The following is a 20,899-nucleotide window of genomic DNA, read 5'->3' on the forward strand; positions in this document are numbered from 1 at the left end:
TCTATGTTATTTGGTCTTCTTTTGCTGTTGTTTCGCATTGTTTTTTTTTCTGGTTGAAGTTTTATTTGTTTATGTGGACAATCTTGTTTTCTATATTTGATTTGAGCGTTGGCCGCTGGCACTATTGAATTGGAAAATTTAATATTTACGGTGCTTTGTTGACCAAACTTTGCATGATATTTGTATTTTTCTAATCAATTTTATAGATCAACGTCTTTTGTAATTATGCTCTTGTTTTGAGTTCTGTGATTTTTTTTTTTTTGCGATCTTGTTTTCCATTGTCCTGTTATTTGTGTTTATTTAGTTCAATTCTTCGAATGTTACCGTTGGTGGTATCCCAACAGCTTTGGTAGAAGCTGGCAACTTCGGGACTACACGTCTGCCCCTCTGGCTCTCATTTTAGCCTTAGGGATGAACTAGTCCCCTACATTTGTCCTCCTTTGTGCTTCACTAAGTCAGCCAGATCTCTTTCTCTCCTGTTTTTTCCTGACATTTTTTGGGGGGATATATGATAATTTCTAGTACTTTGAATTGGTATTTGCATCGAGGTTCATGCTTTTTTATATTTTGTCATGTAGAGTTCTGCATGGTGACGTTTATACAGCGTCTTTCTTACTGTTGATCAATGGGGCTGTTTGTTGCCATCTGAATCCCGTATCTTCATTCTTATTGACAGTTTGTGGAAAACAATTCATGCTTCTTTTCTTTGTACGAATCTTGTTTCTGGTTGTGGTTCGAGTAAGTATCGATGTCTACATGAGCTTCTAATGGGTTTCTCAGGAGATTAACTCCAATTGTTCGCATTAACTAGTGATCTAGTATGAATTGTATAGGTTATACTTTTGTCAAGATTTCCTTTTTTTGTATTATTTATGAGCTTTTTTGGAAATTTGGAGCTGCTGGATCCCCGTTTCTCGTTAGGCATTTTCCTGTTGTGTATCAGGGTCCTGGTTTGGCCATGGCATCAGTTTATTGACAATATCAAAATGTTTGGCTGGTGGTTATGAGTAGCGACTGAGTTGTTCCTTCTTTGGCGAAAGTTCATTCCTTACTATTCGCGGTATGTCTCAAGCTGAACTTTCCTTTCCTCAATATTCTAAGGCCAAATATAGCAGTCGCATCCACACAATAGTCGTCTGGACAAATTTGGGCACCTAAGGTTCCATGGCCAATGGTTGGTGTGGCACCCAGGGCCTTCGGCTAGAGAGCATCTCGGTCCTCTTTCATCTTGAAGCGGAACACAATGAATTCCTCAGCCATGGGGTAGGGCTTCATTATCATGGTTGAGTTTTTTCCACACCTCGAAATCCTAAGCAGCCCAATTGACCGGCACCCTCTGACCGACACTTCTAGCGATCAACGTCATCTGCCTTGTAGCCTTTATCCTCTCCGCCGGTAACTTCAAAACCTCGGCCTCGAAGCCTCTACTCTTTTCGTCGGGGATTTTTCTACTCTTTTTTAGAGATTCTACTGATGATGGAACCTCCTCCGTTTGCCTTGGGGATGTCCAGCCTTCACTCCAGGTGGTCACCTTCACCCCTTCTTGCTCCGATCCGCCCATTATTTTCAACTTCCACCTGTTCCACAAAAGCTCTCGTAGCCGCACGAATTTGTAAAAAATCGCTCCCTAGGGCGCTCTCTTTTGATGGACTAAAAACAAAAGACCTGTTTGACTTGTGCTTTTGTAGAGCTCGATATTATGCTGTGAAGGATTGAACCTGCACATCATTGTTCGGTAGTCGACGCTGAACACTGTTTGTGGTCAGTGTTTTTAACCTGGCGCTCTTTTGCACAATTTTTTCCCAAAGCATGTATATTCATCTGTTGATACTGAGATAGCCTTTGACCCCAACAGTTGTCTTGGGCCTCCTATAAATTATTTATTATTTTTGGATCGAACATGTAACCTCCTGCGAAATAAAATCAACAATAATTCATAATCTACACATAAATCAAGCTGTATGAAACTTTGATGCTTAATGAAACTGCTCAATCAAGAGAGAAGTCTATCCTCCACTTCGTTCAGAATATATCAGACGATTAAGACGTCGATGGAGATATTCAGAGAACTAGGGTAACTTAAAAGCAGTAACTTCAGCTTTCAGACCATCAAAGCACCGACAACCATGTTAAATGGCCCAAGATCAACATACCCAATGACCATAAAATCACGAGCAAGAACTAGGATGCATCCGTTGCTCTCTTTAACCAGATCATTGAGAAAAAGACCAATACTTCCCCAAAACCTAGCTGCAGGGGATGGATCCTTAGTAAGTTCGTATTTTACGGCACTCGCACACCTTAGAATATGGGGTTTTACTATTCTCCTCTCGAAGCAAAAGCCCGAGTCTTATTCGAAGTAGAATTTATACAGAAGTCAACTACTCGCAAAGCGCCAACTCAACCAACTCAGTTAAATTCGACAACTTGTTGTATGAGTTCCAGTCGGAATGAAATACTTATCCCCACCGAATTCTACTATCTTACTCCCCATGCTAAGCACTCTTTAGTTCCGGTTATTGGACGTATTATTTTCTGAGCCTATTTGTTTATCGTTCCTCTCCGAACCTGCTATAGGTTAACAATGGAGCTGCCTCGTTATCCAGTAGTAGAGCCTACGGCTCCTCCTCTACCTGAATCTCTTCGCGCCTTGGTGGTGAAACCCCCACCACCTCCTCCACCTCCATGTCCTCCTCCTTATGTGGTGGTGCAACCCTTGGATCCTCCCCTACCGTCACCTCCTTCCTCTAGAGTAGTGGCGGTGGAGCCTACTACGGCTACGGTGTCTCATGCATCGTCTCTCACTGCCAACATTGTTATGAGCTCCCGGGAATCGCAGTGCAACCTCTGCTGCAAAGAACTAGTCATCGTGATGTTTGTGCTTTTGGGTTTGCTGGCCTCTATCGGTGCATGGATGTTTCTTTCCTCATGCCTAGCCTAGCTGCCTATGCACGCAAATAGGACTGGTGTTGGTTTCTTAGTCCTCCTCCTCCTCCTTTCCATAATCATCACTGTTTCCCTTTTTTCTTTATGTTCAGTTTATGCGGTCACTTGCTCACTTAGTGCTTGCCGGAGCAATCTAAATCCAGGGTTTGGGCGCGAAAGAAGGATTCATTTTCCATTTGCATGAATCCACTTTTGAATCGCAGAACAGCTGTTTTGAGATTTATGCAGATGGATGAATGAAGGAGTTTGGAGTGCTTGATATACCTTCCAATGATTAAAGTTGTATATATATATATATATTATTTTTTATTTTATTTATTTTTTAATGGGTTTTTAAATATTCTCTTTCTTGAAAATAAAAATCCTTAGGGTTCTATAAAGATTACTAAGTGAGGCTTCTATTGCTTCATTGAATTTTAGTTTTTTTTTTTGCTTTTACGTTTTTTAATACTCTCTTTTTGAAAGAATACGTGGGATGGTGCAGATCCAGGATTGTTTAAATTTTAACAAAAATGATTTTTTTAGAAGAAAAATACTCTCTTTCTTTATTTTCAACCATCTTGCAAAACCGGGAGTACAATGCTTGCCACTTAATTAACTTATGCCTTGGTATGAAATTGATTAAAACATACTGAACTGCTAGACCATAACTGTAGAAAACATTGAGAAAACCAAACTCCCCATATATATATACTGGGCAGGATGGATTTCTATATAACAGAAATAAAATAAAGCATGCAAATTATGCATAATATAAATGTTGGATAAACAAAGCATAAGGAGAAATTATGCATCCATGCATCCCATCTCATCCGTAACAAATGTATTATATATAGCTCCCTTAAATAAAAAATTGACAAGTAACCATCATTAATCACATCTATTTTTCTTTGGGTATACAAAGTAAATAGTTTCCACTTAAATTACTTTACAACTGTCATATAACTGATTGGCAATAAATGGGAGCTGAAATAATTCGGTCAATGAAAGCCATTTACAAATAGTCATAGATGCGTAGTTTTAAGTATCAAACATTTCTATGTCACAATGCTCAAACTCTGTTAAATACCAATCAGTATTTAATGGTAAATACCAATCAATGGTGCTCAAGAGATAGATACAGGAATAGAGTGAGAGATTAATGGTAACTATCTTTTTGTGGTTGCACTATTCACATGTTTGGGCAACAAAATCACAAATAAACATGGATGGTTAGGACTAAGGGTGGATCAATCTGTACATGCTCATATGCCTGCAGTCTGCTTTTCGGACAAGAATACAAGTAGAAAAACAGATATCAACCATATTGAATACCTCTATTTGTTATGACAGAAGTAGGATTTGAACTAGAACCTCAAAGGGTGGGGCTGGATGCAAGTGGCACAGGGTCAGGTTATTAGCCGGAATCATGAGAATTTTGATCCGTTAAGCCCAAGCCTGGTCCATTTCCAGCACTAAACCGATGCACATCCAAAGGCAAGTTTAATATCAACATCTAGTGCAACCGTACAAGGATATTTGGGTGGATGCTAAATTTTTTTTTTCTGCGCCCAAATCCAGATTCAAAAACGAAGAAGATTTCCTCAGAAAGAAAGAACAAGGTTTGAGACAATACTAATATGATGTCTAGTACCATCACATTGTTTGTCAGAGTGATGCTTATGCTTGCATGGCAACTTATAATAAACAGAGGAGAAAGAGAGGAGACGAGGAAGGAGGAGGAGGTGAGAAGAGAGGGAAAGTTGAAGGAAGAGAAGGAGAAGAGAGAGGAAGGAGGGAGGAGAGGAAAAAGCGATACCAGTCCGCGTTTCTTTGGAAAACTTGCACTCGGGCCATATGACTAATACCATAATAAATGATTTTAACGATATCCACGTGATCTCCCAAGATATACTTTCCAAGTTCGTCTCTACGTGAATTTTTAAGAGTCGTTTCGGTTCCTTCTCTCTTAAATACGTTCTTTTATTATTTCTTCCTTCTGCAGCTCTGCTTCCGGTTTCCATCGTCCTTAATTACTCGCTTCATAGAAGATGGACCGCCAAAGAGCGAGAAGAAACCATCATAGCATTCCTCAACTATTGGTATGTGCTTTTCTTTGTGTCATTGTAGGTGTTGTGATTGGAAGGTTGTTGTTTATGGCCCGAACTTCGGATGCATCCAATGTCATCAATCTCACCATCCACCAGCAAAACCAAAACCAGCCCTCAAAAGACCCCAAGCTTTTATTGTTCCTCTTCGTCCTGGTAGTTGTCTTCATATCATGCCGATGGAATCCTCCTGGTGATGGCGGAGAGCCGGCTGAAGGAGAGCGCATGACAATGAGGTGCGTCGCTTGTGGAGTAGAAAGATGAAGGGGGACTGGATCGATGGAAGGCTTTGTTAAAGGGTAGAAGGTAGGTTCTTTTAATTAACCCTCCTTTGTAGACATCTTTTTGGTCTTACGAAAGGGGAGGTTTTTCTTCATGTATGTGCTTTTCTTCTCCGAAAGAAAATGTACCTATTTTGCTCTAAAGCTTTGATGTATATGTTCTTACTATGGGTTTATGAGAAAAAAACAAGTCTTGGCTCCATCTTACTATGGGTTGTGATTGCTTGTATATATTAGTTTGCTGTATCATAACTCAAAAGGCTTCTGAGTGTGCTGCATGTGGCCAGACTTCTATAGTCTTCACTTTATTATTCTTATTATTATTTCGAATGAGTCTTGTGAATCCCTATCATGCGGTCCATGCATTCCGAACCTCATAATTGAAACGTCCACCTTCATAGTTTACATCTTATTTCAAATTCCAAACAGTATTGAGGGTTAACTCGAACCGTCATCAACCACAAGCTAAAGTTGAGAAAAATCCTCCCGTTTCTATGTTTGCAATATCGATATATATCTTAGCTGATCGATAAAGCGAAACCAAAATCAGCTAATTGATTTTGATAATTATTGCAAAACTCTATGTAAGGTAATAAGAAGTAAAGATCCCAACAAATCTTAGATGATAAGTTGGTATCATATCATCAGCCAATATCTTGAGATATATTAGTTTGTATTGGTCAAGAATATAAGGATCAAGATTTTAGGTATATCATATCAGCAAGGCATAATAGCTAGTTTTTACTAAAATAACTTCTGGATAAAAGATTGGGCTGGCATTTTTTTGGCAGGAGGCTGGCATTCCTCCTATCTTTGTACCATCACGACATCTCCCCTTTGCCTTGGCTATCAAATTAAGATGCAAATGTGAGTGAAATCATAGATGAAATTTTGAGAAACAACATCCCACGAATCTCGAGTTCAAGGTTGAAAACGAATCAAATATGTAAAGGTGTTCATTTTTGTTTAGCGAATACGATCGATATCAACCAAATACAAAAAAAAAATTAGGAAGGCCATGAGCAAGATTAAGAACGGTGGTTGGGGGCAATGTCTAATTTTTAGGGAGGCAGTATATATACTTTGGGAAACTCCCTGTGCTCAATTGCGAGGCTAAACATACCATCCTTATCTACAATATATATTATCAAATAAGAGAGAAGTATGTTGTTTTAGATTTCACCCGTCAAATTTTGTGACTAAGATATTCTTAATTCTTTTTATGAGTGTCTACGTAAAAATATGATTAATCAATAAAGTTTTATTTATTTCTTGGCTTCTGCTTCTCATCTTTATAATTTTTTAAATATTCTTAACCAATTACATTTTAATTTTATTTTTTAAAATCTTTATCCATCTTTTTTTTATTAATTTATTTCTTATGTTCATACTCCACGTGTGCATTGCTAGTTCTAGTAGAAGGTCCATATATAATCTATTAATAATTAATAATAGTAGCAGTATAAATAATAATATAACATGCTGTATTCCACGTGTGGCTGGACATTGATTTGGCTCTTGAATTTATTTTTTTTTGGTACATCAGTTCTTCACACCATAGGTATATAAGTACAACCAACAAAATCAAAAAAAAGAAGTTAGCTAAACGGATCGGAAACATCCGCCTGGTTCATCCAAAAAAAGCTCCAGAGTCCTACGTTGCATAGGAGGCTACCCAGTTAGTAACTGTGTTTCTCTTTTGATAAACATGTACAGCACTGAAAGCGCAAGTCATCCTTCCTAAGTCCTAAATCAGAGACAGCCGATCCATCATGGCATGCCGTCCGCTGATCTCCTACATCATAAAGGCCCAGTCACCGTTCAGGCTAACATACTGGGCACCGACCTCGAATAGGCGATTGCTTCCGTGTATTTCTCGGTTCGCTGTTTAGAAGTGAAGAGGGTATAAATATTGGGACTCGTACTTGCGCCTCGCCTGCTCTCCGCTTTGTTTCTTTCCTCCCGCTTCCCATCTCTGCTCGCCAGCAGCGGAGGCGAAGTCGAGTCCCCTCGCCATTTCCGATCTAGGGTTTCGTCGCTTGCGCCATGGCAGCCTCCAACCCCGGGGGTCTCAGGGTAACTCCCATCTAAACCCTGACCCTCATATCTCCTCCGTTGCCCATTTCCTGGATCGGCGGATTCCTCAAGAAACCCTCGAGTTTTTGATGAATTTTTTCAAGAAACTATTGATTTTTGCGTTTCTTTGTCCTCTCTTATTCTTGTTACTGCTTTGCGTTGAATTGTTGTGCCTATTGCTATCGATCTCTAACTTTACGGCTTGCCTCTCGTGGTTCTGATTCTTGATCCGATATTTAACATCCGATTTAATCAAGAAACATCAAGAACAGGGAAAATGTGATATAGCTGTTTTCGGTGTAGTATTGCTGCATAATCTTGATGAGTTTGAACCATGTTTTTCTTTAAAGAAATGCTTACCGTGATTAGAAATACTTTGTGCTGAAATGTGGATTATGAATTTGCCTGACGGTAGCTGTTTTTTTCTAATAAGTTGCATTTTTAGTATGCTTTATGGTAGATTATTTTTTTTTTTGCCAAGTGGAACATTATAGAAAACTGGATTATTGTGCCGTCAGAAGTGATGGGGTATAGTGTGGTATTGCAAGCTGTTTTTCAAGTCAATAGATAAAGATCATCACAATGTTGTTATATGTTCAGTTACAGTAGATGAATCATATCTGGTTCTATTCACATCTCTGGTTGCTGCGGACATTGCAAGCCTTTTTAGGCGACCAACAAAAAATATTCTTGTCAAATCTGTAAATCAGTTTATTAAAATCACAAGTCATGTATATAATTCATCGATAATGTTGGGTATTTCTGGTATTAACTTATGTAGCAGTTTGTGTCACCTTTTCCCATATGGAATTGTTTACCATAGATAAGAGGTACTGCAACTAGAACTTACAATGCCAGGCAACTAAGAATCATGAGAGGAAAAAAAGAGAGATGTCATTCGATATGACTGTTGCTGCTTGCAAATAAATCCAATCAAACACTAGTTGCCCAGCAATAATGGAAATAATCACGTGGATCCTTTTTCTATGTATTATTTTGTTAACTTGTAAAAGAAAATCAGGTCTATGAAGATTTGCAGGTTATCCAAATTATAAGGAATCTGGAATTTGTTCTTCTCTCACTTCTGTTTTCACATCCATCACCTATCTCAGAACCTCCCAAACTACTGCCTCTGGTGGACATATATGAATAGAAGTTAAAGAATCATATTATATTATTTGTGTTTATATGTATATAGATATATTAAAATATGAATCAGTGCTTCTGGGATGCCATGTAGCCTTCTATTTGCTCTCTCAGGTTTATATTTCTGGAAGTTAAGGGGGCCATTGAACTTGTTGCACATTTCTCCTTTCAGCACCAACCTTTTTTCCTTTTCAACACTAATCCTGATTGCCAAATTGGGTGTATAACTCAGTTGGCAGAGTGTTGGGCTTTTACCCTTCAAAGAGCATTATTTGGCCATGAGATTTGCCCCTTTCTCATCAGCATCTCAACTTCACCTGTTGTCTGAGGGAGGTATAAGGAGATCAGACTGGTTCAGTCATTGATAGTCTGATCTTCTCTCTTTGTTCATTAGATAGGGCATAGGAGAGAGTCAAGTCAACTGCTAATTAGTTGGGGTGTGATGCGCAGCAACGTTTGTTGTTCTAGCACCTTCTTTTGAAGCTAAATAGAAGCCCAAAATACAACATGTCCCAAGTTACTGTTTTTTTTTTTTGGGTAGTGTGCAAGAGCGAAATTTTTATATTCTGCTAACCTACAAGCCATATTTTTCGATCATCTAGCTTAAAAAGAACAATGTGATAGCTTGATGTCCTTGGCAAAAATAGTGGACTTGTAGCAATAATTATATTACAAATGTCAAGTACCCATCCTGTTTTCTAGGCCTAGGTATTCTTTTGTACATGAGATGCATCAAACTATATAAACTTGCACACGATCTTAAGGCTACAAGCAACAAGGAGTTAGATGAACACCATTCTGTAACCCTTCAATATTTTCATTTCTTCAATGTTAAATCTCGTACTCCATTTATCATGTCCATTGATGAAGAAACTTAGATACATGCTTCTTCCATTTATCTATCTATCTATCTATCTATATCTATATATATGTATATATATATATATATATATATGTGTGTGTGTGTGTGTGTGTGTGTGTGTGTGTGTGTGTGTGTTGAATAGGTATATAAGATATAAATGATATTGAAGATGAAAGGTGGTCTCCATCTCTCTCTCTTTTTTTTTGGTTTCTGAATTTGTTATTGGCATCAAGGAGAAATTGTTTGGTAGAGCTTGGAATATCAAAAATGATGAACGGCTTCATTTTTTTCCTTTTATAGGCAGGATTTTGAAATTTATAATAGAGCTAGGAATATGAGCTATATGAAGATATGCGATGTTAAGAAGGTTCCAAGGGGTGGAAAGTTCAAATGGCCATTACCTTTAATACATAATGCAATTTAAATTAATTCATTAATGATGTGGATGAGATCTTGTGAAGATTTACTAGGTTCATGTAATTTGTGATTGCAACATCTCTTTCCAACAGTGCATGATAATGGAATGTTAATCATTGATTTTTTTTGAGGAAAGAATCAGGGTAGTTGTATGTGGATTATATGTTTTTGAAAAACCTTAGAGTTGGTCAATTACTTATTATCGGAAATTAGTAAGAGCATTACAGTATTTCTTTTATTTATTTAATGGTGCAGGGAATAGGGCTTATTGAGAGGAACAGGAACAGACTTGTCTGGGGTGTTAATGAGTAAATCCACTGTTTCGTAATTAGTGGCACCATCAAGAGTACAGTTAATCATACAAAAATCCTAATACAACATTACAAGCATTGCTTTTCAAATGGACTGAAAGGAATAATGTTGATTTGTTGTATAAGTAAAATGTCTGGAGTCCACTAATCAAATCTTCAAGAAACTGAGATGAGTGTTGATGGGCACTGTTTTCCTTAGTTGCTTGAAAAAATAAAATGGCACTTGGGCCCTTCTTGACCTCTCTTTCTCTCTCTCTCTTTCTCTCTCTCTCTCTCTCTGTCTGTCTTTTTGTAAATATCTAACCCGTGATGCAGATCTGGCTGGATGGGAGTTGGGAGAGAGAGGACCCGACAGCTCTATAGTTGTGGCGTCAACAAAATAGAGAACACCTTGGTCTCTATTGCACGAGAAAAGAAAGCCCCTATTCTGCTGATTTCTCTTTTTAGAAAAAGCGAAAGCTGGCTTTCCAGCTTTCCCTTTTTCTAGAAGTTCTAACTCTAGGTTTTAAATAAAAAAATTCAAAAAAAAATGCTCCAAAACAAGTTTTGAATCTCGGTTTTCATGTTTTGCTTTTTGAAAACCAAAAAAGTGGAAATGGAAATGATGCCAAACATACCCTGATTATTTGGTGGGATTCAGTTATGACTGGTAATCTGGTAAATTGCCAATGTTTTCATTGGATATAAGGTCTTGTGGTTAGAAGATAACACCAAACTGTGAGACTCTGGTTTCAATATTCTAATTTTCTTTTCACTGCTTCCTTTCCACATCAGTTGCTTTGGTTATCTATATCATCATCAGTAATTGTTGCTGACCTATGTCACATGATGGGTGTGTATTTCATTAATATCTTGCTGATTGGTTGTTCCAGATCATGTCTGGTCAGTAAGCTGTTTCACACTATGTATAAACTTCAGATTTCATTTCACTGGATGTTGGATATGTGGCTCATGTCACATGGAAGCTTTGGATTTTATTGATATTTTCTGTTATGATGGGTTCGATCTGTTGGTATTGATGGCAGACTGAACAAGAATCCGAAGGTTCAACACAAAGCACCGCTGATATGATAGCATTTGTGAGTTCTAATATTGTCACATTCTTGATATTTCAGAAAAATGAGCTTTATACCTGTAAATTCTTTTTCTTTTCCATGATTATGAAACAATGGCTTAAAGTATAGGAGTTTTTTCCAAAATTGGCTCTTAATTGAACATTAAAATATTAAACTTGAATATGCATCTCTCACATCTGGGAAAAAATTCAAGGATTCTACAACCTAAACATGCTTTTAGCATCATGTTGTGGAGGTTTCGACTTTCGTAGTGATGCCATAAGCATAATTCTATGTTCTTAACAAGGATTATATCCGTTTGCTGATTTTCTGTCCTGTTTTGCTCAGGTGCAAAATCTCCTTGTGCAGATGGTGAGTTTCTTGCCCTTATCTGGCAAGAATTCCAATTACAGTTTAATACATATATCCTAGCCTCTTCTTTTAACTGAAAAAAGTCTGTTTGCAGCAAACGCGGTTCCAGGCAATGTCTGGGAGCATTGTTTCAAAGAATATCCTTTTCACCACTCAGTCTTAGCAAAGTGCACCTTGATACTGCAGCAGGTTTATGTCACTTATGTTAATTGATTCTTTGATTGGCAAATATTATGGGTAGGTTCAAGTGTCCGACACATGTCTAGCATGCATCAAAGTCATTGTGTGGTGCTAAAATCCTTATGTCTAATCATCCATATGAATAGGTAGTCTAAGATTGTTGAAAGCTAAAGGTAATTGTTAAATAGGTGACTGCCAAGATACTGGATGTAGTAATTGAAGAAGCAAATTTCAGATTCCTAGCAGGAGTAACACATATTTTCTGAATGCTTTAACTTGTCTATGGTATAATATGCTTTCTTTCAAGATATATTAATATGTCAAATTACATAATTTTATAGCTTCAATTTCATTTTTAGTTTATTACAAGTTCTATTTTTGTGTTGTTTAAGGCTAACGTGAACTCAAAACTCTCAGTTTGGTGACACTTTCAAAGGTAACAAGAGCCATGCATGCCGTATGTATAGTTATAGGGACAAAAAGTATAAATACATACCCAAGTATGTAGATATCCACTCCTCATGTCTGACTCGGTTTAATAATCTGCCTTGTCTGATATCCATATTGCCGTGCAATACCTGTACCTGTATTGAGCATATTAAAGCACAAATATTTTTCTCAGCAACTGATTTTACTGGTGAAAAAAGGTGTTTCACTTACGTTTCCTCCTCCCATTCCTGCTGTACGCTACATGTTTTACTTCTTACTGGATTCTTTGTTGGAATCCAGTTTTACTTGCTAGGGTTGTAAATGGAATTTCAAAAGTGGCTGTGTGCTTTGAGACATTACAAGGTTAATAATTTTTTTAGCAGTTAAGTTCAATTGTAAGTTTTTATGAATGATGTTTCTTCTTTCATCACTTGAATTTTGTCCCAGTTGGGACCAAGTAACTGCAGGTTCTACAATGGGAATAAGTTGGCTGTATGTTTAAATCTTTATGTTAATGTAAGGGTGTTCTATATTTCAATTACCTTCATAGTCGCTTTACTGTTTATATTATTTTGTGGAGCTGCCACTAGGATAATACTGACAAAGTTTGGCTCTGCAGGAAAATGCAAAGATTTGTTCTTTATTTATTTTTTGCTTCTTAAAACAATTTCTTGGTACCTTTTTTGTCTTTATGGATTGTTGATGCATGGAATACTGTATTTATTCTGTTTCTATGCTTTTTGTGAAAACCTGGATGCTGTAAATCTTAACCACAATGCACTAGATGAAATGGGAAGCAGGATTGATGAACTGGAGCAGAGCATCAACGACCTCAAAACTGAGATTGGGGCAGCAGGTGCAATCAAGCCAAAGCCTGAAGAACCCAGGCCTCCTGAAGAGTCAGCATAAGCTAAAAACAAGCAGATAATTGTAGGATTCTGTGTCAGCTGCTACAATTAGTCAGTCCCTTTTGTTGACATGTTCATCTACGGGTGTTTCTGAGATCATATAGATACCAAAATCATGATGTTCCTAATCCTGTTGAGTGTCAAAATAATTCTTTTTTGACATCTGTTTGCAGGTGTCTCCATACTGATACCAAACTTGAGAGTGGCTTCTTATTGTGATCATTTTTACCAATGTTGGTTTGCTTAAGCTTCACTATTTTTTAGGTGATAGGCCAAAACAGAGATTAGTGTATCTTCATGTTTCTGTAAATAGAAAATTACAGTTCTTGCAAGTTTGGCATGCTGACAGCACTCTATTGCTAAGTTTTGGAAGGTCTTTGAAGGGATTATGACTCTGCAAGACCAGCTACCCAACATCTTATTTGATTGTGGTTGTGAATTTTGTTCATATCTGACCATGCCATGTGCTTCATAATGAGTTGAAATTTTAGCTATATGAAGCCTTTTCTTCAAAACTGATCATGTTGCATTTGTATTGATCCCATTTTGCTGATTTTGTTTGGTTATTATTTATCCTGTGTGAGCTACTCTATGGTTTTTGAAGGCTCTTTTTGGGTACATTCAATTCGTATCCTATTTTGCTACCATCTTCCTTTTTACTTATGGAATTATTTTGAAAAATGAGAAAAAGAAGGGGTCAAGATTTGAAACACCTTTCTTTAATATTAACTCTACAGTTGATGGTATCGTAAGCAAATGGCTGGTTGATGCAAAGCTTTTGCCTGGATATTATAGGATTGCCACAGCTGTTGGTACAACTTGGAGGTCATAGGTTTGACTCTTATTTAGCATCACGAGTACCAAATTTATGTGCTTATAGAACAGAATGCAGGGGACATACTAACACTATCACAGATCTAACAAATTATCATGCATTATACCCCTTTGGTATGATTACTTTTGCTTTCCTGAGAATTGTCATCATCATGTCTTTCATTGTTGGTCTCATGCACAAGGTAAAGATGTTTATCATTTCATTTACTTATATTTTATTTATTGATTTCTGCATCCATTTTTTCAAGTTGCAGGGGTATAGAAATAGCAAAAGGTTTCAAAATATGGCATTTTATAGAATTTATCTTAGGAAATTATCAACATAGCAGCTGATAGTATTGATACCATTGTTATGACAAAAAGTTGGTTTGATCTTGGTTTTTTGAAATAGTTTTCAAATTTTTATTGTTCCCATGTATATTGAAGATCTTTTAGGGTACTCCATTTCTTTTAACTTATGGTGTCCGGGTTAACTGATATTATCCTAAATCCTTTTATTAATAGTTTCTACCATGAGTTGAATACAGATGACACTAGGTAGTAGAGGCTGTTGGAAGAGTACTGGTTATTTAATGAAAGTGATGCTCGAACAAGTACAAAAGCTGAAATGGTCTAGCCATATAACATATGGTAAATCTGGTTTTATTTACAAGCGAGAAAGAAAATGCCACATGGCTGTTTTGGTGTCAGGTTTAGCTAAAATAGGTTTACATGGTATTTAAATTGAATGATTTAGGCTATATATGGTTGCTTTGTCAGACTTGTCTTGAAAGATATGTAGGTTGCAAAACCTGAAAAAATAGTTTTATGATAAACATGTCTCCCGTGTTATAAGAAACCATATTTTATGATTATTGATTTCCCTGAGTCCTGTACACAACCAAACAACTTCCATGATTTCTTTCAAAAAGCTTAGCCTGATAACCTATACAAGATTGTCAGGATGTATAGATCACCTTTTTACCATGGCCTAGTTGCATCATAAATTGCATCTTTTTCACCATCTATGTTATAAGAATGTCTTCTGAAAATTCCATGGCGCCATAACCCTTTGTCATCTTGCAGAAACACATACTTCACTACCATGTTTCAAACATGGATGCCCACACTGATTACTATCAGCCCTAGTCCCAGTTACTTGAGGTTGGCTTATATGCCAATAATTTCTTTGAGGATTACCAGCAGTATTATTCCGATCTTTTTCAGAACTCCTGTCTGCTTCTATGTACGTTACACAAGTACCTTAGATTTTATTGCATATCTATTCCATCTGAATCAGTTCTTACTCACCTTTGTTCCCCAGTCAGTATGACTCCAACGGAAGCAATGTATTAGTTGTCATTTTATCCTATCTATATCCACAAATCCTTCTGAACATTTTTAGTTTCCTGCATTCATAATATCTTCCCAAGCTTCTGCATAAAAATTGGGCGGTACTATAAAGCAAGTTTTATTATCTTGTTATTCTTTAAGTTGCCTTTTTATGCATCAATTACATAGCATTTATAGTTATTTTGCACCTCATTGACATTGATCAGGATCTTATTTTATTCCATTAAAATGCAATATATATATATATATATATATGTTTTACTAAATTCTAAGACTTTATTCTTCAAGTCTTGATAAGTCTCGATCTTTGGATTGATGAACTGGTCGATGCCTATTCACCAACTGAAAGACATCTGTTGGGCGAAGTGATTACCCGTTCAATGTAAGCAAATAACAACCAAGCACTTGGTCAGATGGTATGGCAAGGGGATGGGAGTTTGGGGTGGTAAAAAGGTGGGTAGTAGCCTTTCAAAATTTTATTAAAAAAAATCATAAACTCAGTATGGCTTTCCATCTCATATTCTTCCTGACAATTATCACTTTCTTATGCATGACCATTTTTACGAACATTAGTGATAACCTCATTTATGACTAATGTGAAGATATGGACGTTAGCGAACTATCAACTTGGATCACTGGGCTAAGGCAAAATTATTATATATGTTCAATTGTACATCATCCATCCAGAATTCGTTTTCTAGGGACAGATTTTCTGAGGCGATTTAAGTTTACAATGAAATACTATTTTTCCGGGTCTAAGTTTAAGCAATGTTTTGGTTGGATCGGATCTTGTTAGAATTAACTATCAATGTTGAACATTTTTCCCCCTTAAACAATTGCTTCACAACATGAAAATAAATGCAGGCTCTGAAATCTATATATATATATATATATATATTTCAGGCCCTGTGGCAGCACAGAATGATCTATCCAACCGCTGGTGTTGAACTGTTTCTGGTTGGTCCCGATATTCTCTTTCACCAGAAAGAGGCTCACAGGCTTAGGGAATACGACGAGGCATAGCCCTCCCTCAAAAGCAATGGTCTGGCTGGTTTTTTTCACCCAGTTTCAATTGTACCAGGCCTAGACCTATAATTTGAGAATACGGTTCATCCTGACGGTCGGTGATTAGATTGTATATGGACAAACTAGGTTCCGGTTTGGTACAAATCAGGGAGGGGCTGATTCTGATTCACCTGCACCCGTAGATATTGATTTATTAAATCCACTGGACCATGAACTCAAATAAATAGGAGCAACAATTTGACTTAACCTGCCAATCAACTCACAACCAGCATATCAGTTTAGATTTGGCAAAAACAGATCTGGATCGTAAAGGAGTTGACCTGACTTAATATATTTATTAAATGGCTCAGTTTAAGATTAAAAGTTCTAATTTGTCCGATCGGTTCCATGATTATGTTGGGTAGAAATAATTACAACCTGTGACCTATTTAACTTGCAGTCTAGGACATTTAATTTATTATCATATGCTTGATTTGACTTAGCCTGTTATCAAACAGGTTACATAAACAGGGGCAGATTACTTGTTTAATAGATCGATAGGGTTTATTTTGAATTCATAGTTTGTTTAATAAACAAATCAGGTTCAAATTAATATTTTTAAAGATATCTGATTTGACCTTTTGCCACACCTACAGATAAAGTAGGATTATAAAGCTTTACCGAAGCTTTATAATTATAAGATATTTTTTTTACATTTATTTTTTTTAAGAATATTCGAAATTGCATGAATATCCTTATAAATTTGCAATAACATGTATACCCTCATTAATTATTATATATATATATATATATACACACCCTTATCAATATCTAAAATTATGTGTATGCCCTTCCAAATTTTCTATTTACACGTATACCCTTAAAAATTATTTATTTTTGTGTGTAGACCATTATAAATTACTTTTTTTTGCATGTATGCCCTTAACTTAATAAAAGTAGACGTATACAAAAAAATAATTTATGAGGATATATACATAAATAGAAAATTTGTGAGAATATATATGCAAAAAAAGGTATATATGTAAATAGTAAATTTATAAAGATATAGAAGTTATTTCAGATATTGATAAAGATATATACATAAATATATCCTCCTATTATTTGCACAACTCATGGCATTGAAACTACGTGCTCGTAGTTTTGATACATAGAATCACCTACAGGAAATAGGAAATCCTTCAATCTTGAATGCAACCTGTGGTCAAGGGGACTACAGACGAAAACTGATACTACACTAGTGACACGTTTGGGAGCTTGTTGGCTCTGCTCAAGTTCTCTTTGAAGGACAACTAAAGATTTCTTATATAATTCGTAATGAGTTTTTCTTGAAATAACTCAAGAGGGATTCTCGTGTGGTGATTATCTTGAAAGATTTTATGGATCAGTAATGGACCAAGATGGTGCCGATGAGTTGGGTTAGCAAAGTCATTTAGCGCTCAATACCCTTGATCTAGGTCTAATCCCGCCCTCATCAAACTTCGGCTGGACGACTCGTCAACATGGGCCAAATTCAAGAGTTTGCACATTTCTCTATTGGAAATCACCATCTGCCTCTATCCAAACATGGTTAGTTGATATATCCTTTGCATGCTTTCATGAAGTTGTGATTTCTCTTAGCTCAATTCTTCCATCGTTGATTAAAAAAGAAAAATGAAATGTGGCGTGCATCTTTGCCATCGGTGTTGCATTTCTTGTGAGTAGCTTATAATTGTTTACACCTTAATTAGAGAACTTAATAGGCTTCTCAAACTTTTCTGCTTGAGAGCATGTTGTTCAATTCACACGGGGTATGTAGGAGATTTGCATATTATTTTAGTTGTGCGAAACTAATGATGAAAAATAAGATACTTTGAATAGTAGAAAGATGTAGAGATGGACGTAAAAGAATTATTAAGGGAAGTCCAACTAGGCCATTAAATGACACAGAATAATTTCAACTTGTCCTGCAGAGAGTAGTATATGTCTATCAACGTTTTGATGGTGCGATGGGCCGCACACTTTGAGAGGAGAATGTGATGGAAAGCCTTAAGGTCTAAGAACAGACAGCAACTATTGGAACTAAAGTATTGATTTGGTTCGATAGTTTTCGAAAAGACCAAGTAGTTTAAATGCTGAAGGTGATGGTTCCACCCTGACGATCCTAGTCTTTTGTTCATATGTACATTTTTCCCCGGCAAATGCTGTGACGTACTATTGAAACAACGCAAAATAAAGGACAGATGAGGTTGTAAAGCAGTGCAAGTTGAATTAATTTAGAGGACCTTTCTTGACCAATTAAACCGCGTGGAAACTTCCCTCAGGAAACCAAAAAATAGCCTGTCAGTAATTTTTTATGTTTCTCCTTGACATAGGATTCCATTATTTGCTCTTTCCTCCACCGCTGTGAGTCATGGACACGTACCTGTACTTCGAAAGAATCTCACAGCCCGGAATGAAAGGACGTCACCCAACTTTTGAAGACACTTGATGATTAAGATTCTAGCTAATGTAATTCGATAAGCAATGCGATTACACCAAGAAAATATTAAGCAATGAGTAAACAAATGGGGAACGGCAAAAGGAAGATATTTTGCCGTGATTTCCTCTGCTAAGTGGGCATCACCAAATCATGCTTGAATTTGTTGGACTGCAATGTGCCTTAAAGAACTGGATTTTAGCAGCGCTTTAAGATAGCTGAAAAGGAAGACAGCTTGCATTATGTGCCAAAAGGGGAGGCTTTTGAAGCACACACCAACCCAAACCCAACCTTTACCACTTGGTGCTGAAAAAGCACTGATTCAAAGAGAACCTGTAAGTGCTCTTTTGTTAAGCCTACTTTTCCTTTTAAAGTCACCAAATCGTACGTACTTGTCCCTAAGAAACAACGGGAGCTTCTATATGAACGACTGGCAGCCACTAATTAATGATCTCGCTATCTATCAGTTGATCATTTTGAACCCTTGTTCCCGGCCGTTCTTCATGAAGTCTAAGCCAAGGATTGCACCTAAAATACAGTCAATATTACCACTGTAAAATAACAGCATGTTATAGCTTTAACGAAGTCTGCAGGCAAGCGAACGGTCATAGAACACACACTAGACAACTAGAGCTTCTTGCAATCCTGTGGGGTGGTGTTCGTTTAAAGTTGAGGAGGGGTTAGTGTTCTAATTAATATTATAAGGTGCATGCTCTCAAAAGCTGTCGTGGGGTACGGCCTAGCTATAACCATGGCAAGCAAATGGTTTAAATTAACACACTGGATTTTACCATGGCATCTCCACCACACTTTAAGCCATAGATCAAATCATCCACCTTTCATCTGGTTTTGCATGGTGTGGAATCCAGCAAGGTTTCACCACCCCCATGAGCTAGGGGAGGTCCTTTCCCTATAAATTCAGGGGCCCTGTGTTCTCTCCCTTCAGAAACAAAGACAAGCTCCTCGCTCTCCAAACTACTCTTAGCAAAGAGCTCTTAGCCAAGAGGGGAGGGAGGAAGAAAGATATGGGAGGGAAAATGTCCCGTTCCTTCTTCTGCTTCGTCTTCAAGTTCTCCGGGAGGTCGCGCTACAGGGATGTCGACGATGTTGATTGGGAGCCAACGTACACGAGAAAGATACGTCCCAGCGACGAGGACCGGGGTCGATGGGTTGGTGAGCCCGATGTCGACATGAAAGCTTCAGATTTCATTGCTAGATTTCATCAATCCCGAACTCTCTTAGCTTGAAATTTCTAGTACCTTTTGTGTTGCTTTCATCTTTGAATAGCTTGATGTGTACCATGTAGTTCGTTCGATATGATCGCTACCATGAGAAGAATAACATGACACTCATTTGCAGTATATCCTTGTTTTCATTCTTGTATATCTGGCTTTCAGTTCTCTACAGGGCTAGTCTGGAAGTAAAACCGATATATACCATGTTGAGATCCTGAAACTTAAACACAGTAGCTACTGTTATGCGATGCATACTGCCTTGATCTCCTTCAAACAGGGCTTCATATAGATGCCTTGGTTACCCCTGTGCATCTAGGGTCAAGGCAGCGCCTTTTTTATTCCTTCTTTGTAATAAATGCAAGCATCTTCTTCAAAACATGGCATCGTAGAAGAGCATAATCATCCCAAGCAAAGTTGCTCCCTGAGCACTGCAGAATAATCATCTTTTCAAAGAACTGACGCCTGCTTCCATCGTGCTGGTAAGCGATCTGCTCGAAAACCCTCCGTTTCCTCAAGCTTAATCATCTAAGCGCTATACCGGTCGAGATATCTGCTTCAGTTGGTACTTTGCTTGACCTGCATCTCTCTGGCTTTAGGAAGTCAACAAGTCTAACACAAATATCAGCGGTCTTCTGGTTGACTCAACAAACTATGTAATTCCCTGTATATATTGCAAAACACAGAAAGAAGATCATGAGTGTGAGGAATCGTGTGGGCGTATATTTAGTCCCACATCGGTTATTCGCTAGGTAGATCTTAGGTACTTATACAGGATCAAGAAATTCAAATACCTTTCGATTAGTTATTTTGGGTGAGGTCCCGAATTGTTACAATGAGCTCATTCATACTAGCGTTCTGTGCAATATTATGTTATACTCTCAAACCCCCTCCAAAGATATGATGGTTGTGGTGACTTTTTTTTTTTTTTTGATGTAAAGGGAGGGTTT

General features: G+C 37.3%; 2 protein-coding genes and 1 pseudogene across 3 annotated transcripts; all 3 read left to right on the forward strand.

Moving 5' to 3' along the window:
* LOC148700721 (uncharacterized) overlaps positions 1-1,952 on the forward strand; it is a 6,076-nt pseudogene extending 4,124 nt beyond the window's left edge.
* Positions 1,953-7,216: 5,264 nt separating this feature from the next.
* LOC103707122 (heat shock factor-binding protein-like) lies at positions 7,217-13,292 on the forward strand. Of its 2 annotated transcripts, XM_088707366.1 has the most exons (6): positions 7,217-7,390; positions 11,152-11,205; positions 11,530-11,553; positions 11,648-11,690; positions 12,944-13,070; positions 13,242-13,292. In XM_088707366.1, coding segments are annotated over exons 1-6 (279 nt in total). In that variant the 5' UTR covers positions 7,217-7,360; the 3' UTR covers positions 13,243-13,292. The 2 variants fall into 2 exon arrangements, with proteins under 2 accessions (XP_088563492.1, XP_038984035.1); XM_039128107.2 differs by having other exon boundaries at positions 12,944-13,292.
* A 6,375-nt stretch (positions 13,293-19,667) lies between these two features.
* LOC148700722 (uncharacterized) lies at positions 19,668-20,143 on the forward strand. Its single transcript, XM_088707367.1, has one exon. The coding sequence runs from the start codon at positions 19,743-19,745 to the stop codon at positions 19,962-19,964; it is 222 nt and encodes a 73-aa protein (XP_088563493.1). The 5' UTR covers positions 19,668-19,742; the 3' UTR covers positions 19,965-20,143.
* Positions 20,144-20,899: the final 756 nt, after the last annotated feature.

The sequence above is a fragment of the Phoenix dactylifera genome, chromosome 11 (genome assembly GCF_051530095.1).
Source record: "Phoenix dactylifera cultivar Ajwa chromosome 11, Ajwa_hap1_PhDact_Kaust_v1.1, whole genome shotgun sequence".
Taxonomy (NCBI): Eukaryota; Viridiplantae; Streptophyta; class Magnoliopsida; order Arecales; family Arecaceae; genus Phoenix; species Phoenix dactylifera.

Coding starts and splice junctions, on each gene's coding strand:
- LOC103707122 (XM_039128107.2), top strand. CDS start 7,361: ATGGCAGCCTCCAACCCCGGGGGTCTCAGG. Junction 11,554..11,647: donor AAAATCTCCTTGTGCAGATG/GTGAGTTTCTTG, acceptor GTCTGTTTGCAG/CAAACGCGGTTCCAGGCAAT. Junction 11,691..12,943: donor TGGGAGCATTGTTTCAAAGA/ATATCCTTTTCA, acceptor ACCACAATGCAC/TAGATGAAATGGGAAGCAGG.
- LOC148700722 (XM_088707367.1), top strand. CDS start 19,743: ATGGGAGGGAAAATGTCCCGTTCCTTCTTCTGCTTCGTCTTCAAGTTC.